This window comes from Dermacentor andersoni, chromosome 11, assembly GCF_023375885.2.
Source record: "Dermacentor andersoni chromosome 11, qqDerAnde1_hic_scaffold, whole genome shotgun sequence".
In the NCBI taxonomy this organism is placed as follows: domain Eukaryota; kingdom Metazoa; phylum Arthropoda; class Arachnida; order Ixodida; family Ixodidae; genus Dermacentor; species Dermacentor andersoni.
In genome coordinates this window covers 78,831,034-78,857,506 of record NC_092824.1, presented here as the reverse complement: position 1 = coordinate 78,857,506, position 26,473 = coordinate 78,831,034, and the positions used below count along the sequence as shown (strand labels likewise).

The 26,473-nt window shown below is 45.9% G+C and overlaps 2 protein-coding genes across 3 annotated transcripts in view; both read left to right on the top strand.

Moving 5' to 3' along the window:
* The window catches only part of LOC126518257 (uncharacterized), a 13,589-nt gene extending 1,772 nt beyond the window's left edge, over positions 1-11,817 (top strand). Inside the window, exons 1-3 of one of the 2 annotated variants that reach the window (XM_055064179.2) lie at positions 5,054-6,344; positions 10,111-10,597; positions 11,184-11,817. In XM_055064179.2, coding sequence (XP_054920154.2) covers positions 6,334-6,344; positions 10,111-10,597; positions 11,184-11,276 — 591 coding nt within the window. In that variant the 5' untranslated portion in view covers positions 5,054-6,333 and the 3' untranslated portion in view covers positions 11,277-11,817. Of the gene's footprint in view, positions 1-5,053; positions 6,345-10,110; positions 10,598-11,183 lie in introns of those variants that run through there. The other variant, XM_055064178.2, reaches the window with a different exon arrangement.
* Positions 11,818-20,452: 8,635 nt separating this feature from the next.
* Positions 20,453-26,473, top strand: part of Hsdl2 (Hydroxysteroid dehydrogenase like 2) — a 31,050-nt gene continuing 25,029 nt past the window's right edge. The window contains exons 1-2 of the mRNA XM_050167916.3: positions 20,453-20,717; positions 25,692-25,855. Of these exons, the coding sequence (XP_050023873.2) occupies positions 20,704-20,717; positions 25,692-25,855 (178 nt within the window). The 5' untranslated portion in view covers positions 20,453-20,703. The remainder of the gene's footprint in view (positions 20,718-25,691; positions 25,856-26,473) is intronic.

Sequence of the window (26,473 nt, the reverse complement as noted above, 5' to 3'; positions counted from 1 at the left end):
CACGAATAATTACTAGAGCTTGATACAATAATTACTAGAGGGAACTCTGTCGTTAGTGTCTACGGGAGCTGCAGTGGGAGCGGATGAGTCAGCATGGGAATTATGGGAAGTACATGGATTTGCCTAAATTTCGTCCTTCTGGCTTCAAACGGCTTTATGACTTTGTAAACTCGTACAACGTACCGCGTAATATAAGTAATCAAATACACATTATTATTTTTTTTTCCGACGCCAAGATTCGAGCACAGGACCTCTAGCACAGAAGCCGGATATTGAAACCATTAAGCCACGGACGCTTTTTTTTTTATTTATTTCCAGCTTGGCTACAAGCCTCAAAAGAGTTTGTGATCATGGATCACACTCGTTTTATATGTGCCAAAGTATCAAGCATTGACACTGCAGCTTCATCACAGTCATTCGACTTGTACACGTCACGTACCATCACAACCATTTCCACAATATATTCATACACAGGTCGGCCTTTAACATCACAGTGTCTATATGCCAACAGACTACGCCAGACTGCGTGCATCCAAAAGATAACATCCATCTGCTCAAAATTGCGTTCAGGTGGTAAACAACGAATGGCATGTGGGTTGAGGGGTAGGTCTATCTTTAACGTTCTCTGTATTATATCCCAAAAGAATATGGCATTATTACAATCGATGAAAACCTGTTCGATCGTTTCAGCTTTGTTGCACAGAAAGCATCTGCTTCCCCATGGCACATAAATCCCTCTTTCCTCTAACCGCGTTTTAACTGGCAAGGTTCCCGTGTGAAGCTTGAAGAAGAATGCTTTAACGTTTGCCGGTATCCACATATTTTTAACCCTTTTAAGTACGTCTTGCCCAGGCCCTTCTTGAAACATTAACCGACACAATGGAACAGGGAACACACTTTCAATGAGATCCTTCATAAGATGCTTTCTTTTTTAGGCTGCTGAGCACGAGGTCGCGGGATCGAATCCCGGCCACGGCGGCCGCATTTCGATGGGGGCGAAATGCAAAAACACCCGTGTGCTTAGATTTAGGTGCACGTTAAAGAACCCCAAGTGGTCGAAATTTCCGGAGTCCTCCACTACGGCGTGCCTCATAATCAGAAAGTGGTTTTGGCACGTAAAACCCCATAATTAATTATTAAAGACGCTTTCTTTTTACATTGGAGAGGTACTCAAGAGAAAATCGCGCCCTAAGGAAACGATAAGACGTGTTACAACTTCACGCAAGAACCTTGAAATTGTGTAATGAGGGCCAATGACTGAAGAAAAGAAAAATCAGTCATAGAAACTGTTAACATGGTTTTAAAAAAATAGCACAGAAACGGGTCTCTTCCGTCCCTTATCACTATGAAACGTGATACAACTTGCTGAAGAAACAAGTGGGACACCGACAGACCATCTTTCTTTACTCGACGAAACAAATTTGTCCTTGATGTTCGCTCCCACGTAGAGCACCAGATAAACGCGGCAAAGATTCGGTGAAATTTTTGAATGTGCTTACGTGCACAATACAGTGCCTGCAGAAGATACATCATTTTCGCAGCGAGAAAAACGTTATAAATAGTGGCACGTGCAAAAATAGACAATTCACGGCCACCCCATGCTTCGGCCATCGCACGCATTTCATCCGTTTTTTTCGAGCCAGAGTGACTCGTTCTCACTATACCCATCCAAAGGTACCCCCAGATAAGTGCTAGGTGTCGTGAGCCACCGGATATTTTTAAAAACACCGGGCGTGGCATTCCAATGGCCATGCCAGAGCCCAATACACTTTTGCTTATTGATTTCACTACCGCTTTTCTCGCAAAACCTTTCAGTAATTTTGAATAATGCGCTAACACTCTCCCTATCTGCAGCAAATAGGGCAACGTCATCGGCATAAGCTAGAACACGTACTCGACAGGACTGTATCTTAAAACCCTTGATTTCTGTACTATTAACTATTTTTCTACAGAGCGGCTCCAAAAGTAAAGCAAAAAGTAAAGGACTTAACGTACAACCCTGTCGAACGGAAGAGAATACTTGTATGCGCTGTGAGAGGTCACCATTAAAAATTATATTGGTACATGAGCTCTGATATGCCATTTTGATACCTTCACACATGACGGAACCAAGTCCTACATAATTAATTAATAAAAAGAGAACACTATGTGGTACCATGTCAAAAGCCTTAGCTAGATCTATTTGCAGCATCGCTACCTTGAGGAGAGCGCTATTGCAATATTCTAATATGCTTCTAGCTATATGAATATTTGTAAATATTTTCCTACCCCTGATGCCGCATGTCTGATGCGGCCCAGCTAACTTCCGTATAACTCCTTGAAGCCTTGCTGCAAGAACTTTCATGAAAACCTTGTAGTCAACATTTGTCAACGTAATTGGCCTGTATCCCGTTACCTTAAGTAATAGATATTCTATCTTTGCCTTTTGGGATTAGTACTGTGTGCGCACGATTGAACGATGGAGGTAAAGTCACCCGCTCGAGTGCCCCTGAAAATACTTGCATGCAATGCTGTTGCCATATCCGTCTTGAACGCCTTGTAATATGTCGCGGTAATCCCATCCGGACCAGGAGATTTGCCCGAGCTTAGTTCCTCAATAGCCCTCTCAATCTCTTCAATACTAATATTCATTTCTAATAAATTCGTTTCCTCTTTGCCTAGCGTCGGCATTTCTGCCAAAAAGTCATCCTCGTAGCCCGGCACCTTTGGCTCACGACAAGCAAACAACCCTCTATAGTAACTTTCAAATGCCGTCATGACAACTTTCTGTTCTCTGAATATCTTACCATTATATTCTATTTCCAATATTTCATTTTTTCGAGCGTACGCCTTTTCATCTGACAAAGCTCGCTTTGTTGGTACTTCCCCCGTGATATATTTTTCAGCTCGTGCACGCATAATTCCACCTCTGTATTTATCCTCCTCTAAGCTTTCTAGTTTTCTTTTAATGACTTGCAGTTCTTGCGTCACCAAACCCGGATTAGCTGTTTCGATTCGCACCAAGTCTGCGAGCTCCTGCCGCAGACCTTGTTCATGCTTTTGAGCTTCATACTTCATATGCCCACTTCTTTCTATTGCGTTCAATTTTACCCTTCGTTTAAATAACTCCCATTTCTCTGCGGCACTGTGTAGTGTGTCATTAAAAAACTGCTCCATTTCTTTTTTTGTTTTATCTATGAACACGTCATCCTTGATAAGCTTGGCGTTCAATTTGCACCTTTCCCATTCAAGTTTCCTTTTTTTTTTTTTTGCTTTGCGCCGACCTCGAAGGCCACTAAACAATGATCACTGAAAGAAACAGCATCAACTTCGTATTTCTGACACAAAGGCGCAATCTCCGAACGCACGTATACTCGATCTAGTCGTGCATGGCTGGTGCCTCTAAAGTGTTTGTAGTGCTGGCGACTTCCACCTCTTGCGAACTGTGCCACATCATTTAAAGAGAATTTGCTCACGCATTCTTTAAGATACGCAGCACTTTCATCCTTTACACTAGCAGTGGTTGAACGGTCTTCCTGATTAAGCACACAATTGTAGTCACCCCACACAATCAAACACCTCTCACAATCAAAATACATACTAAATTCGCGAAAGAACAGACATCTTTCATGCGACTTTGTAGGTGCATAGACACAAATAAATCTAAATTTCGCTTCCCCGTAAGAAAGATCGCACAAAACAAAACATCCTTGCAAGCAACTTGTAACCGTTTCAACGACAATGCCATGAATTTTTAACAAACAATATACACCCGGCTGATGTTCCCACCGCATGGCTCACGCATACATTGTACCTTAAAAGAAAATTTTGCTATACCAAGCCTTCGGTCGCCTCCTCTCTGCTAACCTTAGTCTCCTGGACCGCAAGCAAATCTAGGTCTCTTTCTTGCATTATGCGTTTGACCTGATATTGCTTGCGACTAGCCCCTAGACCCCGTACATTGAACGTACCGACGCGTAATGGTGCTGGTATACTAATCATGGTGATTGTAAGCGCGAACCACCCGTACAACGCTTACCGTGGCTCTACCCTGCAGTGTGAATACCGGGGTATTACTTATCGCGTCCCTGACCCCGAACCGGCGACGATGACGCCGATCGTACTTCGGGGACATATTTTTTACCCTTGGCGCCAGCAACGCGATGCCACTGACGCTCCATGCGTTTGACCTTGCGTTCGGTGCTGTCCTCCGTCAACTTCGGAATGCCTGTTCTGGGACGCTTCCCGCGTGCCGCGGTAGCCCCCGTAGCGTCTGCTTGATCTTCGGCTGTAGTGATCGCGGTGCTGTCGCTCATGTCTTCCTCTTCACTTGCTTGACTTAAGAGCAGTGGCTCTTGCGTGCAGCCTATTTCGGCATGTTCCTCAGTTGCCTTCCTCAAGTCGCGGCTGTAAGGTGTCGTCCCTCCAGCTTTCTCTGCGTCCGTCTCCCGGGTCTTGTCTTCGCGTTCCTTGGTGTTGCTGTTCGGGGCAGACTTTTCGGATTCCTCCAGGTCCATTATATTCTCTTGGACTTCGCCTGTTGGGAGAACCGTTTTAGTTACTCTAGCGTAGCTCCTTGCACAATCATTGCTTTCGTGTCCGAACGCCCGGCACACACCACAACGTGGCGTCTGGCAGTCCCGTCGAATGTGTCCTTGCCTGCGGCGCCTCAAACATAGCGGGGACCGGCCCGGGGCCACAAGAAGCACGGTGCCACTTCCTAACTTGAAAAGATGAGGCAGGTCATCAAGCTCAACACCTTCCTTAAGTCTCATTCGCACGACTCTCGTCGTGGACGTCGCATGTTCAAAACCGCTGACGGACCAGTTGTCGTTCGACACGTCAAGGACGTCACCAAAGCTACTCAACGCTTGCCGAAAGCTCTCACTTTGAACAGCAAAGTCAACCCAGTGCACTTTCACGGTGACGTCTTGTTGGACGGGATCAATGACAGCGCAGAAGCCGCCCTTGACTTGAAGTCCACCCGTTTTCACGAGAGCATCCTTGTCCGCCTTGCTGTGCAACTTGACTAGCCAGATGTGATTCATCTGAAGGCTCCTATACCCTTGATGTTCTTGATGATACCAGCTTCCTCCAATGGCTCGCGAAAATCTTCCAGCCGATATGGTCTTCTTGCCGGGTCACCGTGCAAAAAAACGCACTGCTGCATGCTCTCGCCTGAAGGCAATGTTGACAGCAACATCCTATAATCCGAGGGTGCAGAAGAAAAGCTGCCACCGCGGCCAACGGCGGCCGCCAAGGAACCTCGCACGAAGCGAGCCATCACGCGTCCGTCCTCCTCGAAAGCCGAACGCCGACATCAAGCCACGGACACATGTATCGAGAAGCGACGTGAAACGCCATTATGAATTTATCGCGGGCATGTCACTGCCTTGAGACGCTTGGCGCGTTTCGTTTTCGCCACCACGACAAGCTCAATCGTTGCAGTTAGTAGCGATTGTGCGTGTTCACGGCGTCTTCTGCGCATCGAAGAGTGTAGATTGCTCTGAAATTTACGACAGTAAGATTTATATAGCGTGATTACAAAGCCACGAGAACACCTGAATCCACAAGCACGGAAATTATTGTTATGCCCTCTAGTGTATTGCAGAAAACTCTATGGCTGCAGGATGACGTTGTTGGGAGTCTGCAATGTGTTTGTGTAACTATTTTTAAAATATTGCGGTTAACTATTGTTCTTTATTCAATTTTCTTGCGATACCACATCGAATTCGTTCTTTTTTTTGCTATTTTCTGCAAATTCCGGCACCTGTTTGCAGTCTTGTTTGTCTGCGCGTCCACAGTCCCTCTCGCTAGTATATTCCACGTATGAAGGAATGAACATCGTCATGACTATTAACGGACGCCAACCCTTAAATAAATTAGAAAATTCAAATAGCGAGATGACAAGTTTACAGTAATAATTCAATGATATTACAATTCAATATTTAACTTACTTGTTCTTTGCACCGACCCCTTACTTTAAGTATCTTTAATAATGAGTTCACGGTACTCTGTTTACACAAGGCTGACTACATTATTGCGCACTATATTGTTTCATTTATTATCGGTTCCTTTCCCATATTCGATTACTTTTTCTTTCCTTGCTTTCTTTTCTTATCATATTACCACCCGGTTCGTGGCAAACGAATGGCACAAACCCCCAGTGGGTTTCTGCCAAAGGAATCATCATCATTATCACCCAACCGTGAAGTTGACCCTTCTCAGTAGCCACGACTCGCTTGGAACAATCGTCGAGGCCAGTCACCACCCCCCCCCCCTTTCCCGGTCACTTCGTCGGCCTGAAATCGGCGACTCGCCGCAGCTTACAGCGAGGTTGAAGACACCGACGCCATGTCCGCAAGGCAAGTGTGAATACTCGTGCGAATTTAAAGTCTGTGGCCTCGCGCGCGATCTTGCCGCCGTAACCGTTACAGAGGCAGTGCGTTCTTTCTTTTTTTCGCTAAGTTGCCAGCTGTGCTGTTCGATCATAAGTGGTAACAGTCGTGTAGGTATCGGTGAGTGATGCAAGGTGGCAGAAAAAAAAAACAGCACTAGATTTCTCGTTCGTAAATCGGTAGCTCGCCCAATGTCACGCACCCGTGTCACAGGGTCGCTTCCGGTCGCGATCGATTTATGTTTTTCAATCGCGATTGGTTCGTTTGTGCAAGCTCGCGGTAAAGCAGCCAATGAGGCCCGCAGATTTCAATGCTCTTTCCTTTGTACATTCTTTGAAAGCACGCGTGTAACAGGGGTATATCGATTATGGGGTTTTACGTGCCAAAACCACGATCCGATTATGAGGAACGCCGCAGTGGGGGAGACACCGAAATAATTTGGACCACCTGGGGTTCTTTAACGTGCACCTAAATCTAAGTACACGGGTGTTCTCGCATTTCGTCCCCATCGAAATGCGACCGCCGTGGCCGGCATTCGATCCCGCGACCTCGTGCTCAGCAGCCCAACACCACAGCCAATGAGCAGCCACGGCAGGTGACAGGGGTATATAAATAATACTATGTACAACCCGACGATAAAAGTTGCCAGCATGGAAGTCACGAAAAAGTTAATGCCCCAGCACTCACCTTGGCATTTCTGAGTACCATTCTAGGATTCTTGTAAAATCAGTGTCGCCAATTATAACGTTACATCTAGGCACGGAGGCAGACGTGCATCTATGTTCTTTTTTTTTTCTTCATTTTGTTCGCTCGGTAAGGTCGTAGGGTAGGTCATGCCATTTTCGATTCAGACAATTTTTTCTTCCTTTTTTTTCAGAGCTTCACGCTTAGCTACTTTCGATTAAAATAATGATCTTAAGAACAGGCCGCTACGCACCCTATTCTGACCGCAGGCTTCATATAGCAAAGCCAAAGACGTCACAGCCAAATTGGAACCGCTGTTTTAACGTGATCTTAATTGGCTTTCGTGTAATTAATATCAACGTACTCGCACGTCTAATATATACGTTCGGTGTCTTTCGCCATTCTCTTCCAAGCACGCTAATTCAGTCTTGGCGCTCGCTGGAATCTTGCTGACTTCTATTCATTCAACAAATGGCCCGTTTCGCAGCGAGCCTATTTCTGTTCACAAAGTGTGCCGTATGGGCCAGATTCGGTGTCGCTTGAGAACGTTCTTTTCAAGTGAATGAATTTCTTATCGATATTGAATCGAAACTACAGGAAAGGTTTTCATCTCAAATATATCGCTAATTGACATCACCCATATCACAACTCAGCCTGGTTGGGGGGGTGGGGGGAGGATATTCTGTAATGTCCACCTAATGGACATGTGCCTTTTGTCTGCTGCTGAAGCGCTGATTGGCTGGGCTGGGGTACCAGCGAGAATGAAACGGGCGACCACAGCCCGTTTCCTTCTCTCCGGTTCAGCTCGAGCCAATCGGCGGAGGTGGCCGAAATGGACAGTAAGTACACTACAGGCGGACATTTACGGAATAGTCCCCCTGCCGGATGCAAGAGTAGGCAGGGGAAGTGGACTGCGTTACAGGCACGACGAAGTACTGAACTGTACACAGGAAGCGAGAAAGCAACAGTGTTTCACTTCCCGCCAGATGGAAGCGATTGCTGTAACGCCGACTTGAAAGTGTTACGAAACAATGAAAGCCGACGACATCCACTCAAAACTTACGGTTAAACTGCGTCGTCGTAATACTTGTCGGGAGAATGTCACCGTCTCTCCCTGCGAACCTGCCTCCTTGTTACGCTCTTCAACAAGCAGCGCAGGATTTCGCCTCTGTCCTCTGATATACGGTTCACCCGTCACCTGCGCTGTTTTAGGTGGATGGTTATTAAGGGCGAAGTGCAACAAAATTTCACTTTGGTTATGAAATGCTTGCAAATGAGTAGTGCGTACTATTGAATCAATCTTGGCAGAGCTGCAGGGCTTGTGATTGTCTGGTTTTCTTATCAGCAGCCTTTATATCACACCTAAGCGACGACGCGCACACCTGGCGGTTAGCGCGTGTGACGTACGTGCCAGCACGTTGCCTTCGAAATTTCTCGGCGGGGCCGCGCCGCCGGATCTCGGAGGTCATGTCGAGCATCCGCACATTCTGAGTCGTGCGTCACTTCCGGCGAGCGGTAACGCAGACGTTTCCTTTATTTTTAGGTTTCAGTAACAAAAATCTCCAATTTTGCGATTTTTTTAGTGAGGCAACCACTCGAATTTCAAACGTGAAATTTCACCGGATGCTGCTCTTATGTAGGCTATCTAAAACTATGCTTTTATTTTTATTTTTATTTTACCTCGCCTAAGATTTCGTTGCAGCTGGCCTTGAAAGGCACTTTAGGCAACTTCTGTGGCATCTGCCACAGCTATGTACTTTCAGAATCAGAATCGGATACTCAGAATATCACAACGTTTATCTTCGCCGCGCATCTTCGGAAGAACAATTTGTTGGTATTGTTGTATCGTCACAAACACTGAAGCCCAGCAAAGATAGACAGGTCAAGAACAAACAAGTACAACGCCCCCTTCCCCCTGCACCCCCGTCCCCCGTAGAAAGAAAGAGGAGACCTTGGCGTCATCTATGGAATACAATGTCTGCTTAACGTCGCGTGAGCCGCCATGGCATCGTCCTAGACTTTGGCACTTGTCACCGTTATAGTCATCGTCGTTGGGACAGCTGTCTCTGTTAAGTGTGGAAGATTAAAGCGCACAGAACAACGGCGGTGTCCTTTGTCATGTCCTTACGCGGGCCCCGTGAAAGTTATGATGGCCACACCTTGGCACGTAAGCAACACAGCCCAACAATGCACAGTGTCAAGAACAATAAATTAGATTCTTATCACAAACCGCCATTTGAATGCAGTGAATGTACTTGAATTTAATATCACGCCGGAATGGGAGCATCACTGCACCCGTGTAACGTCACACGTTACAAAAATCTTGTCGAGCAATTCGGCTACGTGCAAGCAGAAAAAGAAACGTATCCAAAGTGTCAAACGTGAGCCTGTAGCTCCACTGTGGCGCTACGTACGTGGTCCCCCATTCTCGATAAACAGTCACGCACACGTAGTCCCGATAAGCGCTTTCAATATCCTTGATATCACGATGACTCGGTACATGTGGGAACACCAATCCGGAGCCGCGCCCGTATTTTTTTTTTTTTTTTCTGCTGCTTTTCTCTCTCACCAAACGACTGACAACAGTAAGAGTAAGGATGCTGCGATTTCCTAAGCGCATTTTACTAATCAAGTTAAACAAACATATCATCCCCTTCAGAGTTCCTTAGATATATATTTATTATGGCTATTGATCGGCCTTTTGGAATCTTCTTTAACCCTGCAGTTTCACATCAAGGAAGATAAAAACAACTTGCTCACATTTATTTCTGACCCTAGAGAGCACAACTGGACCAAAAAAGAAACGAAATATTATTTGAGGGAAAGCCCAATCAGTTTGGTAATTAGTTAAGCGGACCTCGCTCCAGTGTATCGAAAACGAAACTATAGGCTAAGCGAGATGTTTCCTGACTTAAATCAGCATTACAAGGTATTAAACTCTGCGAAGCATACAGACGGTACGTTGTGCGTTGCACGGTTAAAATCTATGTCCCCGACCAAACTAGCCCCCTTTTTATACACCGGTGCGTGACGTCCTCGACCGGTGCAGGCGCTTCGCTTCGGGAGACGGCGCCGACGTCCGTCCTCCGGACACTCGCCTGTCGACCAGGGGCGTCGAGTCCCGTCTCCCCGGCTGGATCCCGGAGCGGGACCTGCGCGAGGCCGGCTCCTCGTCGGGCGCCCAGCCCAAGCCGAGCCCCGTGACGACGTGCTGCCCCGGTTCCCGACCCGCCAAGACGGCTCGAATGCAGCGCAAGACCACCGCGGTGACGGCGACCGCCGCTGCGATGCCCCACCGTCGCCGGTCGTACGAGGACAGCTTCGTGAACCGGCAGAGCCAGGAGCTGGCCCGGCTAAGCCTCGCCGAGGCACGGGAGGAGGACGACAACGGGATGACGAGCGCGGAAGGCGCCCCTTCGCGGCATTCCACCGCCGTCTACGCCGGAGGCGACGGCGACGCGTCGGCGATGGATTTCGCGTCGAACGAAGAGCACGCGGTGCAGAGCGTCGACGCGGCGCGGGCCTGCTTTCCGCAGGTGCGCTCACGCTCATACCCACCTCAAACACTCACCGACTTTCACTCGCGTTGATGCCTCTACCCACGCGAACAGGTATTCACTAACTTTCATGCTCACGACTAACCACACGAACAGTTATTGACTCACGTTCATACACTCAAGTGTACTCCCACTCAATGTCACTCAGTCACGTTCATATTCGCGTCTACTCACAGTTCTAGGTACTCACGTTCATGCTCACGCCCACGCACACGAACAGTTATTAACTCACGTTCATTTGCTCAAGTCCATTCTCTCTCATTGTTACGCAGTCACGTTCATATTCGCGTCTACTCACAGTTCTAGATACCCACGTTCAAGCTCACGCCCACGCACACAAACAGTTATTAACTCGCGTCCATACACCCGCGTCTTCTCACGCTCACTGGCACTCGGCCACGCTCGCACGGACGTTTGCGCACACTCATATGTACTCAGGCACGTTCATACCGACGTCTGGTCACACCCTGCGTCGCTCACTCACACCCGGTTTTCTCGCATGAGCAAATGAGATGGGCGATCGACTGTATCGATGAGCGAGTGTGCCGACCTATGTTTCTTACAGGGCCCGTTCGGCGAGAGGTGGAGCCTGACCTGGGTGTGCCAGCCGACCGCGGCGCCGTTCACCTCAGCGTGCCGAGATCTGCGCAAGCCGTAGGGGGGCGCAACGCTCGGACGCAGGCTCCTGCCGCGACGAGCGTGACACCTGACGACGTCGTCGGGTCCTTTACGAGTTCCACGATTATCTCGTCCCTTGGAGATTCCCATATCGTTTGTGCTGCACGCATAGCTTCGAAAAAGTGCCATAAACGCCCATAACCCACTTTTCTGTCTCACAATAACAGTGATGTTGGCCCGCCTGCGACCGCTAGCTTTTTTCACTGCACGTGACTGCTGCGGAAGGGCGGTTGAAAATTAGCGTCGGAGAGTGAATAAACGAAAGTAAACAAAAGAGAAATCGGGGGGGGTGGGGGGGAGGCGCTGGCACCGTCACGTAAAGCGTTGTACGGTGGCGAAAATTTTGAATGCATATGAATGATCACGGAACCTTGCGAGGCATTTCTGATGCAGTATAAAATATTCATGCATATTCGTGAAAGGACTTAATACTTGATCTATGCAAACACGGTCACATGAACTTAAAATCACAACACACAAACATTTCACATAGAATGGTGCAATAAACCTTCGAAGTTCAACCTGATGTGGAGTCATCCTTGCCTATATTACAGCGAGATCTCGGCAAAAATAATTTACTCATCCAGGTGCTCGCTGAAATTTGCACTGCAAGATCTCTCCTGGAGCGTGCTCCTTTGTAACAATGGTTGCGGGAATTGCTAAATGTTTTAAATACAGTTCAATTTAACACGATCGTATTGAGCGGTTCTGAAAGGCACTCTAATACCCTGTAGTAACCACGCATATGGCGCCTATTCGGCCAGAAATAATTTTTCTATATTTTTTTAGTGCTAAATTTACTCTTGCAGCTGCTTACAGAAACTTTCGTGTCATGTCAGCTAAAAAATCAGAACAAATTAGACTTCAGTAACTTTCCGCAGCTGCACGTCATAAATATCTAGCAGCTTCTATGCCTCAGGCAGCACTGCAAACAAATTGGAGATGCAACTCTGCATATATACAGTATATGCCTGCTGATTTATTTCTTAACATGAAGCGATGGCGTAATCGTTTAAACTTTCAAAAATATCACTTCGTTTAATTCGACGATTTCAGTTGCCACAGGAGCAAAGTAAAATTAGCGCGTATAACGAAGGAATTGCATGTGCCCTTTGGTGTTTGCTCCGATTGCCCCAATAATCGATAGACTTCCTTGTTTAAAGCTGTCACTGTTGCATGAACTACAACTGCCCTGTGGGTTATTTGCTGCTTTTAGAGCTCATAGTTTCTTGCGCGAAAAAACAAATACCAACGTAAAACATAGAGACAGGGGACTGGACAGAGCGCTATAGCTCTGTCTCGTTTTCTTGTTTGTTCGCGCCAGAAACTACGTCCCAGCAAAAGAAAAAAAAAAAGAATCCACAACACCAATCATGCCCCAACCCTCTTCTTTTTACTTAAGCGCTCGCGCTTCGTGACGTTGTGGCACAGGTGGCCAATGGCGTCAAATTTCATAGCGGAAGGTCGCAGGTTCGATAACCGATGGCGGTGCCTCCTATTTTTTTTTTTTTTTCGGGCATTTAATCGTATACTTCATCGTATCCTCAGGACGAGATAAACACCGTTTCCACATGTGCGACATCACGGCCGCCCCGACGACCGATAAAAAGAGAGAGAGAGAGAAAGAAATAGACGACAGCTAGGAAAGGCAGGGAGGTTAACCAGACGCACGTTCGGTTTGCTACCCTGCACGACCGATGAAGACGCCAAAAAACCCGGCGAGGTAACTGAAGCGTGCTTCGCGCTGAAATGGGGCATGGATGCTTGTCGCACTTACTTTACCCGATGCTACTTTCGCAATCGGTTCAGCAGCCAGAAATTGACATCCATTCCCTGGATTGGATTGGATTGGAGCCAACTTTCATGGACGATACGCCGTTATACAACGCTCACTGGTGCTGGCAAACTGACACTCTCGACTACAAGCATGCCATAGGTATAGTATATTTGCACAACCTCCCGATGGTATGGTATGGTATGGTATGGTATGGTATGGTATGGTATGGTATGGTATGGTATGGTATGGTAAAGCTTTATTGAAGTCCTGCAGATCGTGTGTCTTCACGAAGCGGGCCGCTCCCACGTGGGAACCGGGAGGCCCAGCCTCCCGGCCGCATCGTGGGCCTGCTGGACAATCCAGAGTTGGTCAGCCAGAAGAGGGCTGCGGAGAACAACCTCCCGATGCAGAGAAAGATTTATAAGCAACATAAGAGCTGTTGGTCTGAAGCGCGCGCGTCTGGTACCAGACGCCAGCCGCGCACTCCAGGCCAGCCGTGGCCTGAAAGTTCTGCTCTCTTCTAGCTCGCTTGGGTACGACGCACGCTGTAAAATATGTGCTGCAGTAAATGACGGGAAATATCTCTTGGCAGCTTCATTTCCCAAGCATTTAAGCGCCAAAATAACGGCAGACCGTTATTTTGTGAAGGTGTATACGCCGCGACGTACTGCACACGGCAGCCGATCGAATTGCGTTATTCCCGAGCAGTTCTTTTCTTTTTTTTTTTCCCATGTGGAATTCGTGACTCTCTCCTGCTCTCCTTGCTCACGGCAATAGACACGTCTTTCGGAATGACGCCGATGGCTAGTCAGGAATGACAAAAACATTACCATTTAATTGACGGCTTGTTTCACAGTCTAATATTCGCTGTTAATAAATATGTGTCAAGGTATCTGAGGTACTCTGGCGCAATGTGAAAACCACGTTTTTTTTACCTTGCGCCCCAGCGCTTCAAGAAGCACCAGCTAGCCCTCCTATAGTAAGGTCCAAAATTTGTCAAAGTTACACAGTTCTATTTCAAGGTGTTGCATATCCTGAAAGAAAGTCAAATTAGTGTGCCTGTTTATCTGTGCACTTTTCTATTTGTGCTCGTTATAACGAAGTACATTGTACTTCGAATAAACGAAATTCGCTTAAATGGAAATGCCGGATAAATGAAACGAGGGTGCCAGGCTCGTTCAAAGGAAGAATGTTGACAGACTTCGCTTAAACGGAACGCTTCCTCTCTGCGGACTCCGGTTAAAAGGAACTGGAACCGAAACTGCACCTACCTCATTGACTGTCATGCTTCATATAAAACCAGATTAGGTTGACAACAATTTCAAATGGTGATGCTACATAGACCCCCCCCCCCCCCCCCCCCCCCACACACACACAAAAAAAAGATATATAATCCAAGGTATCAGTCATTAGCGCTGTCATGGCATCAGCGCCTGCTCTGCATCGTTCACGTTGCCTAGTTTCCGCGTTCCTTGGTGCATCGCGACGGCGACAGTCACAACAACCGAAAGCGCATGAACAAGTATCATTTGTGAAAGAAGCTGTGTGTAATACTGCAAGCAAAATACAATAACTTCCTTTCCAGGGGCTATGGTGTTTGGCTGCTAAGCACGAGGTCGCGGAATCGAATCCCGGCCACGGCGGCCGCATTTCGATGGGGGCGGGCCCCTCGGTTCCCCTTGTTTTCGTCCAATACATGACAACCGGCTATTTTTGCTTCTGACCTGCCAATTATTGATTCTTGCAGTCCAGTCATGTAGCAGTTTTATCTTTTACGTTATAACCATTGATGTCTTCCTAGGAACAGACCCTTTATTAACGCGATAGCGTGTCGCGGAAAATCCGGTGTGGACGTTGGCGTCGTTGTCCGTGAGCGAACATTTCCGTGTATATTTACTATATGTATATGCCACGCCCTGCTACATGATATACTGTACATGCGGGTTATATCGCCACGCTATTCTATCACTAAAGTTGCGCATACCTTGTCTCACATTCCTGACAATGTTATTCCTCGGAATTTTAGAGAATGACCGCCCACAAACAAATCCCACGATACAAAGCCCCGACAGCGCATGCCTTTTATGTTGGATCTTCTCGGACTTCAAGACTAAACGTGCGAAACAATAACAGAAACCTGAAAATGACGCAATTTATTGGCGCGCCTGTGCAATAACTCCGAGATCGGCCCACGCAAGAGGTCGCTTTTCTACCAGAAAGCTCGCCTTCGTGCACAGCGTTTCCTTGCAAACATTACGGTTATATAAGCCGCAGTTGCCGTGAATAGTGAGATACAGTCAGCAATCTTTGAATTCTATCACGTTCCGCTCTTAAAGGCGAAGCTTAAGCATCCTCCAAATTTTTGTGTCTAAGACGCACACATACCTCATTAGCTCTTTCTTTTCCTTTTCCATAACTTCTGATGTTTTTTCGACCAGTCTTTATTTAGAATTTTTGGAAAGTTGGTCACATGTAAGCCTGTCATTCTTTGAAAGCTTGATTTCCACCAGGCTTCAAAGGTGTCAAGTGGCCATCGGTGCAGTTCTTTTCGCGACGGTTATAGTGAAACGATCCTAATTGTCCGTGATAGTCGACTATCTGTTCAGTATGTGCATGTGTGTTTGCCTATGCGATATTCGATTCAGTATTCGATACTTACTATTCGTATTCGATTCGTAGTCGCATAAGTCAATATTCGGCCGCCTACCTCTACTATTTACATAACGAATTATGACAGCTTAAATTTTTCATTACCGTCAGATTGGAAGGTTACAAATACGGCACGATTCAAAAGTACACAAGCAACGTAGTTTTGCTTGCATGAAAACGTACTTATAGTTTACACATTGTCCCTAAATCTTGGGCGCGTTTCTCTACGTACGTTGGTCGTAGCAGAACTATAGGTTCTGCGGAAAGCGCTTGACAGCAAGTTGTTAACACGCCGATGACAATTTACCTGAGCTTTGCACAGGTCAAATACCACGTTTTCGCCCTGAAAGCGGCCGTGAAGTACTGACTGGCCCGAAAGCCATTAGGAAGGAAGGTTATTTGTTCAGTATATAGCGCGTGGGCGAGCTCAGCCGTACCGATATAGTTGCGCCTTCTTTTTTTTTTTTTTCCACAGTCGATGTGTCTTGTTTAACTGCTGTGTTGCAAATCTGAACACAAAGTTTATTCCATTTAGTTTTGGTAAATTAGCTTTCTGACACGTTAGCGCACACCTACCAATCGAATATAATCAGTGACACCGCTGAACTCGCAGCGTTTAAACGGATTCAAATTGATTGTGTAAATAATAAAGAAACTTCAATTTTGTGGGCACAATGTGAACGCTACAATGACCACTATGCTGAGAAGAACGATCAAAGGCTACCAATGTGAAGGCAACCATTGGTTCGTCATGGTCACGAAGCATGCATATATGTGTCGTACAGCGAGTTTCGGCCACTTGCATGTAGCTTTTGAATGTTAAAGTGCATTCTAGAAGTCCATTTTTCAAGCAACCTTTCTAACTTATAAGTCGCTAAGATATTACTAATCGTTCATTCAAGTTACTAAAAAAAAACGTTGATTGCTAAACAGAAAACAAAATCGCTAACATGCAACACAGATTAAATACCGGTAACTTATAACAAGCAAGACTGATTTTGTATTTTCAAAGATGGTTAGGTTAGACAGCCCCAACAAACACGGCATGATGCAAGGACTGGTAGATTAAACTTCTTTTGGAGTGACCAGCGACAGTTTTCTCAGAAATGCAGTCTGGCAAGGCACGTCCTCCAGGCGTCTCGCACCACAAAGCATGGTAACCCTTAAATGCTTATTGAGGCCGGCCGACTATCATGCAGGCGTTTATCGTACATAGTGGCGACGACGCCCGAAAGACAATGCACTCTGCCCAAGCAGGGGATGCGTAATAAAGAAATCATACCTTTGTGAGCGCAATTCGAGAAAACTTGGCAACAGCTGTTGGATTTGTCAATGCACCAGTGTCAGCTTTCACAAGTGTGTGTGTGTGTGTGTGTGTGTGTGTGTGTGTGTGTGTGTGTGTGTGTGTGTGTGTGTGTGTGTGTGTGTGTGTGTGTGTGTGTGCGTGCGTGCGCGTGCGTGTGTGTGTGCGTGCGTGTGCGTGTGTGTGTGCGCGTGCGCGCGTGTGTGTGTGCGCGTGCGCGCGTGCGTGTGTGTGTGCGCGTGCGTGTGTGTGTGCGCGTGCGCGCGTGTGTGCGCGTGCGCGCGTGTGTGTGTGTGTGCGCGCGCGTGCGTGTGTGTGTGTGCGCGCGTGCGTGTGTGTGTGTGCGCGTGCGTGCGTGCGTGCGTGTGTGTGTGTGTGTGTGTGTGTGTGTGTGTGTGTGTGTGTGTGTGTGTGTGTGTGTGTGTGTGTGTGTGTGTGTGTGTGTGTGTGTGTGTGTGTGTGTGTGTGTGTGTGTGTGTGTGTGTGTGTGTGTGTGTGTGTGTGTGTGTGTGTGTGTGGCGTAGGGGGTGGCATGCCTTCTACCTCCCCACTCACACACCGGTAAATACGCCTGCGACAAGCATGGTGTATGCACGCACAGGCAAATGCAAACACATCTCACTCGATGACCACCAGCACTCGCTGCCACAACGTTGGCGTGAGTGCTGGTGGCGAGAAGCGAACACTTCGTGCTGCCTCTATAGTTTCACCGCGACAACGCCTTTCACGGCCACATAAATGAAAGCAGCCTTGAAAGTACTGGGAACCTCAATTTCACTACTGAGGTTCTTAGTATGACAGACCAAGTAGCTCGAAGTAATGCCTAGATCAAGGGTTGAAAGAGAACTGAAGACGTGCAGAGACGGGGAAATTTACCAGCTGAAACCGAGTAGACCCTGTGTGCGATATACATACTTGTGATGAGTGCCCTGAAGAAACAATGTGACTCAGACTCCGCGTAGAGTTGCTTTGTTATTCTCAACTCCGGGACGCTCTCTATGCTTATGTTTATATGTGTGTGTTATATATATACACACATAGTTACGTACGGTTCAATATTCGCCATATCCACGTCACTACCGCTTTGCCGCTAGGTGCACGCGTCGTCTGCATAGGCGCTATTTAAAAAGACGCTAAGTCGACGCGGACTGTTAAAATACCATTCCAGAAACCACGCAGCCATTGTTTCACGCCAAGAAACGACTTAGTTTATCAGAAAACTGCGTTCGAAGGGTACGCATACCTGTAGGGCCATTCAAATCGCCCACCCTCGATCGGGGAGGGGTGACGTTGCATCCGCCGAAACCGACCTCTATAGTGCAACAGCTCTTGGCCTGGTAAAGTATAATGACACAATGATAGGTTACAACGTGAGTTGTGTCTTTGAATACACTGTGATATGTTCTGACTAATCGAATAGTATTTGCTATTCAGACCGTATTCGACTTCAGGATTCCCTATTAAAAATTATCGAATAGCCGTTTCCATTCGAATGTAACGCATTAGAGCACTTTTGAAGTCTCGAATGTGAGGGGCCGTGAGTGCTCTTATTCCGAATGATTGTGCTGCTGGAGATCGGGGGTGTTACGCAGAGGCGCACCAGTTCCCGAGAGAACGCACGGGTGCTATTCGGTTCAGCTGAACAAGTTCTTAGCCGTCATTCACTATAAACGCCTTGATTTGGGGCAGCCTGTAAATGTGCTAATTTAATTCAAGCAAAACTAAATTATTATTTTTTTTTACAGTTCCGGCGCAACCCAATAAATCTGGGTGCCCAATCTGGTACCACACTTCTTCAACGAACATAGAAGATCTACAAAAACCTCTACCTGTATGTTAGGCATACCGTTCCTTTAATTGCTTCATTATTGTCCTTATGATAGTACTGAACGCAGCGTTTAAAATACAGAGGCTGCTTGAGCGGACGTCGAAGTGGGAACGGCAGGTATGAAATATAAGATAATTAAGCGTAACATGTTTTTCTTAGAAATCATACTCGATGATGATTTCTTTCGTCTACACCCTTTAAAAAAAAACCGAAGGACGCAGCAACTTCCTTTTTTCTTTCTTTCTTTCTTAAGAGGAAGGTTTAGCTCGGGTGCTCCTATCTAAATATATGTAAAAGGAGAACTCGTTTTTCTCGCCAACCACTGCACCGAAATTGACAAGATTTGTTGCATTTAAAAGAAAAAGTAAAATCTAGTGCCTGTTGGTTTCGAATTATTTATTTATGTCGTCAAATTTTTATTAAAAGCTGGCAAAAATATAAAATTTTCAGAAAACGATACTATGAAGCTTACAACTCTCTAACTCAGAAACCAAAATGGATACCACAGTTCTGTGAATTGAATCTAATAGTACATCTAAAGCGGACAAAATTGATATGTCAAAGAGGAATATTAAAAATTTTAGTAATATGAAAACACAGCTTTTGCAGAACCCTTGTAAACAACGTAACAAATTCACGTAAGATATAAGTTGACGTATTGAATTTGTCCGCTTTCAACGATCTAAGGGACGCCGTTTACAGAACCGCGATATCTGTTCTAGATGCAGAGCTATTAATTCGTAAATTTGCTCTATCTTTTTCAAACCATTGAATTTTTGAAAATCTTTTTAAGAAAATTCAGGCCCTAAATCAAAATTCCGCTTACAACAGTCACTAGAATTGAACTTTCTCAAATGCAATAAATTTCATTAAAATCGGTCCAGAGGTTATATCAGAAAAAAGGTTTTTGCGTTTTGCATGTATATGAACAGGCCGCGTCGGAGTTGGGTCCGAGCTAAAGCTTCCCCTTAAACAAATTCTGGCGTTTTACGTCTGGGCAAGGCGCGCCGACGTCTCGGCTAGCCTCTAGTGCCTACCGGACAACTACTGCCATCTGTAGTAAAGGATGATAAGTAGCTGAAGCTCCACACACACGCTCCAACGTAAACTCACGTCACCAGAGTCTCTTCATAAAATAATAAAAACTCTGTGCAAAAAAAGCAAAAAAATAGACATCATGTCATTTTCTCTGCTCTTTCTTTTTTCTTTGTCCATATGAGTCGAAGCCCTAGTCGAAGCAAGAGTCAAAGATTCCCACTTCCCTCAGAGCATAGTGATCGAATTATATCACCCTTTGATGTATGCGAATCTCGAAGGCAATGTTGTTAAAGCCCTTCAGGTTAGGCTCTGACCAAATCCCAGAGCTTGCTTTAGCAGCAACGCATTGTTTAGCAAGTACAATTCACGTCTTTAGTTACGTTCATAGGCAGCATTGCTTCGATGTTAAATTACTGCAGTGAATGTTTTTGAACTACTTCGAGAAGCAAAGACCAATGACGTCATAGGTGCTTGCTCACTTTCTGCATGTCTATACGTATACGTTTGTGTATACGTCTAGGTCTAGGCTAAACTGTACAGTAGTGTCCTCTGCCTTGGTATTCTGAAATTACTAGCCACGCACTGCTGCTGCTCCTGCTTGTTCCGTACTTCGGCCGGCGCAGGTCGACGGATGCGCTGCGTGCAAAAGTACGGACACATTGCCTTGAACGATCCGATCAGCCGCAGTGGCAACAGCCCTTTGAGATAATCGACACTCCAACGGAACACTCCGCATCCGGGTTCGCCGAAGGCCTTCTTTTGCGTCGTATCGTGCACCAGCTCAAGAGTTTCGTGTAGTTACCGGCCCCACCATGATCAACACCGGGTAAGTGTCGCACGAATTTCGCGCTTGCCCCTCGCATCAAAGCAGCCTCCGGCGAACTCTTGTCAGCGTCTTCCCTGTCTCACTTTTTCCTCGTAGCCTGACCGGTGAAGGCCGCTGAATGCGCAGCCGCTACGGTGGGGCGTTATGTAGAAACAAACCCGTCACCTCTGCAAGAAGTACCGCTTTGCCCCTGAGCCATGCACTATCGGTAGTAAGAAAGCCTGTGTGCTGCGTAAGCTAACGAACAAACATCATCCCGTGTTGGTCTAAGTATGTAGTGTCCGGATTTAAAAGATGCACAGCACAGGCGTTTACCTCTACCCCTGCGATGCGCACGAATTATCTTTGAGGCTACCAGGAAATTGTTTTTCGGTGCACTCGTGGTCAACGAACTTTTCCTTGATGGTAGCACCACGTTTGCTTTTCTTTGCGTTAGCTTTCCTTCTCAAGCAGTAGCACATTCGTCGTGCATCCAGCATTTCGGAAATGGTGTACAAAGGGGTCAAGGTTACTTTATTATCACGTTCGAAAACAGCCGCATAGGGCCGTGTGCTTTCGGTTCATCGCCGTTTACATTGAATGTGCTCACTTCCTCCCAGGCTCTAACCAGCAGCAGCCGTTCTGAAACTGTACGACCTTGACTCAGCACCCACTTGCTGATACAGTTGACGCACCAATAAGCCGGTCTACGTACGCTGAAAGTTCGTGTGTTTAGATAGGTGTTCATGTATTATCGCACTCTATGTGAGTTGCAACACAGGATACACCCGTTAGTTCTTTCAGTAATAAAAATGAGAAGTGCTATTTTTTTTTTCTCGTAAACAGGGTACTACCAGGCCGGGTACAGTATGGCATGGCAGCGCTTACCCACAAAAAAAAAAGAAGAAAGGAATCTCTTGTTGCAACTCATATTGAGCGCGATAGTACGTACGTCGCTGCATAATGTGTAGCAGTGGGACTCTTGGCTGACGCTGATTGAGGCTCTAGTGAATGGTGCGTGACATCATTAACCACGTCGGTAATGGAAAAGGATAGAAGAGGGAAGAAGACCTTCGTGGCTCGTACCAGCGAAAGAAACGCAAAAGCGTCGACAGTGACCGCTTGCAGACGGTTGGGAATGGTCATCGTGAAGGTTGGGCGTCATGAAGGTCAAAAATAAAAGGGAGAAAAAAAATGGATAAAAGAAAGAAAATGTGAAAGCAAATAAAACCTTGTCATTTCTGTAGTGAGAGTGTATCTCTACATTTCTTCTTAATGTGTCGTCAACTTTCAGTTCAAAAGGAAAGACATTTGGAGGATCCCTTTTGAAAGCTTGGCAAGCTTGGCATGAGCTTGCCACTTGCGATTCTTCTTTGCTGCGGAGCTACCGCTTTCGGTTACAGCTACAGGAACATTTGTGAAGCCATTTTCGATTTCTCAAGCGAGAAAGTAACATTTATGTGGTTATATCTCATTTAATATCTGTGTTTGCAAACTCTTAACTTCAATATTTCCACCCGTTTGTTTCAATTTACATTCCTCGAAATTCTTTTCATATTCCTGCATCCTCATTCCACTCAATTCTGGGCCGGTCCCTCGGAAGGGGTTGTGTTATTACACTGAGAAATGAGCAACCAACTAGAAAGCCTTCAATCAGCTTACTGTGAGCCCACTGTGTATGCTGTTGTCATCATTAATCATGCCTGTATTTCATATCTCCCTGCCTTTCTGCTTCCTTCTGTTATGCTTGTTATTACTCCTCTGTCTTGACTGATACCGTGCAATGAGGTTGTCTGTGCAGCTGACCAGAATTTTAGTTTTCACGTGCATATCACATGGTCTCTTTCTTCTTTTGAAGAGGGTTATCATGAAGTTCCCATTAGGTAGCAGTTCTTGGCCTTGTTCTGGTGGGTTACCTGAAGAGGCAGCCATTACTTGCAGCATAAATTGCATGCGTTTAGCTTATTGTGGGAACCTGGAATATTGTCAACTATACTTAACTACTTTAAGGGACACGTTGCAGTTCCACAGTTAAAGCAGTGTTGTGGTGAAATAATGCATTTCCGGAGAGGTTGCAACTCGGGCACATCGGAAATATCCATCCCAAAAATGTGCTGCAAAATACAGTGGCATTCAGTTTAACGTGATTCCAGAAACACTCCATTACACACTCCATCACAAGGCTAAGTTCATTACTAGTGTATTTCATCGCAGGTTTTGGGGAGGGATATGTCAGAGAACTTGACTTTGGATTTTATACTGTCTTTAGCTCCACTCTTACAACCTGTGCGTTATACGAAGTATAGTCAATTAGAAAGCCGTGTTAAATAGTGTTAACAACCTTTCTAGCGTCCGTTGTAGCTCTGCATTTCTTGCTGTCACATAGCACCTTTCGGTCAAAACAAAGTAACGTGTAGCATTAGTGGTCTGAGAGTCTAAATCATTCATTGCCATGTGCCTGACTTCACGGCAGCTGTGTGGCCTGCGTATCCTGTTTATGAAACACTTCACTAATAAACTTTCATATCTTCCTGCAAGAACTCCACATGTTTCACCATGAAAAATAATAACTAAGGACATTGTGATTTGTTGCGTAAGGAGTTTCTGCACTTTTGAATAGGCCACTCGAGAGGTCAGAACTGCACTGTCCTTCATAGGTTTTAACAAAAGTAGGAAGTAGTAGCTGGAATGTACTATAAAATATTTTGCCACTTGAAGGAGGGCGCTTGGGAAAAAATACAAAATTTGGATTACTTACAGTGACAGGCCTTTGATTGTACTGTGTTTTCTATAGATATATGTGCAGCCTTTGCATTTCTAATTATATGCCAAACAAGCCCTGGTTACTTCAGTTGTCAGTACAGGGTGAACAAGCCACCTGCTGAACTGCCATGTGATAGGTGCTTGTAAACTCTTTGGCATGATGTGTTACGTTAGTGACCTGAGTAATATTACTGCTATCCATTAAAAAGTGATTTGCCAAACATTTCTATTGTGTACAATGATTGACTTGGAATGCAGATACTAGTCTCTGTATCAAATTAAAGAAGATATGAAATTTAATGTCCGCATGAAAATTGCGAAAATGATTTGCCTTGCTAAATTGTGAGTACTAGTAATAATTCATTTTCTGTTCTGGTTGCTTCTGTGCTAGATTACAGTGTGCTTCTCCATTCCTTAATGTAGCTTTCCTCAAGGGGTTAAGGGACCCATTCTGACATGGTGGTTATGTCTGTTGAATACCTCAAATCTTACTGGGCGTATATAATGGTGTTATTTTTGTTATTGTGATGTTGCAGGTACTCCCTCTTACCATTTGCATTGTCTCTATTGTTTCTTTACTTCCTCTCATCATTCATCTAAAAGCTGTTCATTTTTCTCATAGAATCAAGCTTGTGTGCTCGAAAGAGTAAAACGAGCAACAAGATAATCTAATCCACAGTAAAGGAAGGAAAGTGCTGCTGGCCGCACTGTAGCAGTTTAGCTCAAGCATGTGGCATCTGAATAATGACCAGTAGAAAAGAAGGGATTATGAGATTAACACATAGAGAAAGGAAGAAAGATTGGGAGGGAGCATGACGTCAGGCAGCTAGCCTTAGCAAGCCAGCCTACTCTGATGTCGCTATACTTTCCTTTGAGGCCCATTTGTATGTTAGGTCTTGGGAAGCAGGCCTTCTAAGTTTGCTTGGCCTTTCAAGGCATTGTTTGGCTCATGGCAACTCTAAGCGATGCCCTCGTCAAGATGGGCTCTCCCTACCCACTCTACTCAATTCCATCCTTCCACGTGCTTTGCGGCTTTGCAGAGCAGCTGGGTTGCGAGACCCAGCTGCTGTATTAAATAATTAGTCTTCCGAGCTGTACCACATCCACAAGAAGCTGCATGGCCCTAGAAGCACCTTAGCACTCTCGACCGGCAGCCAGTGTATGCGGTAGCAGCTGAAGCGTCTCTCCTGCAGCCTTGCACATACCCTGGATGTGTCGTGACGTCACTAGCTTCATACCCACGATAGCCGCGACTGTCATACACATTAGCAAAGCCCACAAAAGTGTGCACAGCACTCTTGTTTACCTATGAGCTGCTTCATCATCCCTAGTCTCACTCTAAATGTCATTCTTCTATATATGGAAAGCACATGGCACAGTTTCTACAACCTGGACAATATGTGTCAGTACATTTTGTAACCCAAGTTTAAAAGTTAGCTCAGTGGCTATGACGGTACGCTGCTGAGCTCAAGTGTTAGACCTTGGCTGCAATGGCAGCCAAGGTCGGTTTCTATGGGGTTGAAATGCGAAAATGGTCATGTACTTATAGATTTAGGCACTGAAAGAACCTCAGGCATTCAAATTTAACACCTCCCCCCCCCCCCCCCAGTTGTGGCATGCCTCGTAATCAGGATGTAGTTTTGGCACATAAAATCCCAGTATTCCATTTAATTAACCCTTTATTAACTTGCTAGTTTCTTCTAGTTCACAATATTTTTTTCTTTTTTTGGTAATTTTGTTATTGCACTAACTTTTTTGCACATATCTTGGTTCCAGAATGTTTATATTGCAGCTTGCTTTTTATATTAGCCCCCAGATGTCGGGAAGAATACTTGTTCTGAACAAGGGGCTTTCCCTCTACATTTGTGTAAGCACCTGTGGTAATGTCTGAACACGTGATAGCGAAGGCAGCACAAGCTACAAAGTGACGCCCATGATTGCTCTAGCTCATTTGCACTAGGCAAAAGGGCTTGATTAGGGTGGTTAATCTCTGTTGCAAGAAAAGCAAAATTAACTGACTTGTGCCACGTCCAGGGTCAAAAGGAAGTACCATAGCTAGTTATTAGCTGCCTATGTATGGACACTTCTTCATTCGTGAGTAGCAGCAAAGCCATCCAGTTGTGCTTTTCCTCTCTATCGCTCTCTCTCTTTTCTTTTTCTCTCTTCTTTTTTTTCTCCTTTTTTGAGGGACGAATGGTACAAGACTTGTGAACGTGTTCTATGAATATGCAGAAAGCTAGCAGGGAGGACACTGTTCATTACTGGTGCCAGCCGAGGGATCGGCAAGGAGATTGCCCTGAAGGCTGCGAAGGATGGTGCCAACGTGGTCATTGCTGCCAAGACGGCCGATCCCAACCCCAAGTTGCCAGGCACCATCTATACAGCTGCTGAGGAAGGTGGGATTACCACTTTCTTAATTTCATTGACCGGTCATTAGCCTTCTGCTTCTGTGTGCATCTTTCTCACTAGTTTTGTTCCCTGTGTGGTAATCACAGCCCAAATGGCTGGCAGAATAAGTGGATGCTCACTCACCAGTATTTTTGTAGGCTCTCTACTCACTCATGCCCATACTCACGATTACTGACTTTCGCTCATACTGGTGAACGGCCAAAGAGACGAGAAGAGAAACCAACGGGCCTGATTTTTGTTAGCCACACCCTATGAAGCCAGCAGATAATGAATCCAAGGAAATCATCGGGGAAATGGCTGTTTTTGATTCAATTGTATTAATGATAAGGAAAATGAAAGTGGATGAAGAAAACAAAACAAGTTACCACTAGTAGGAACCGAACCCACATTCTCCCCATTATGCATGCGATGCTCTTGCCAATTGAGCTGTGGTGATGGCTGTTCCCATGTCCACATTCTTGAGTATTTATGTATGCGCACGAGTTGACCTTGGGAGTGTTAGACAGCACCACGTGTGATCACAGCAGTGGATGTGGCACACACTTTTGACCACTGGGTTCATTATCTGTTGGCTTCATGTGTTTGCGACTAAAAAAAAGGGGGGG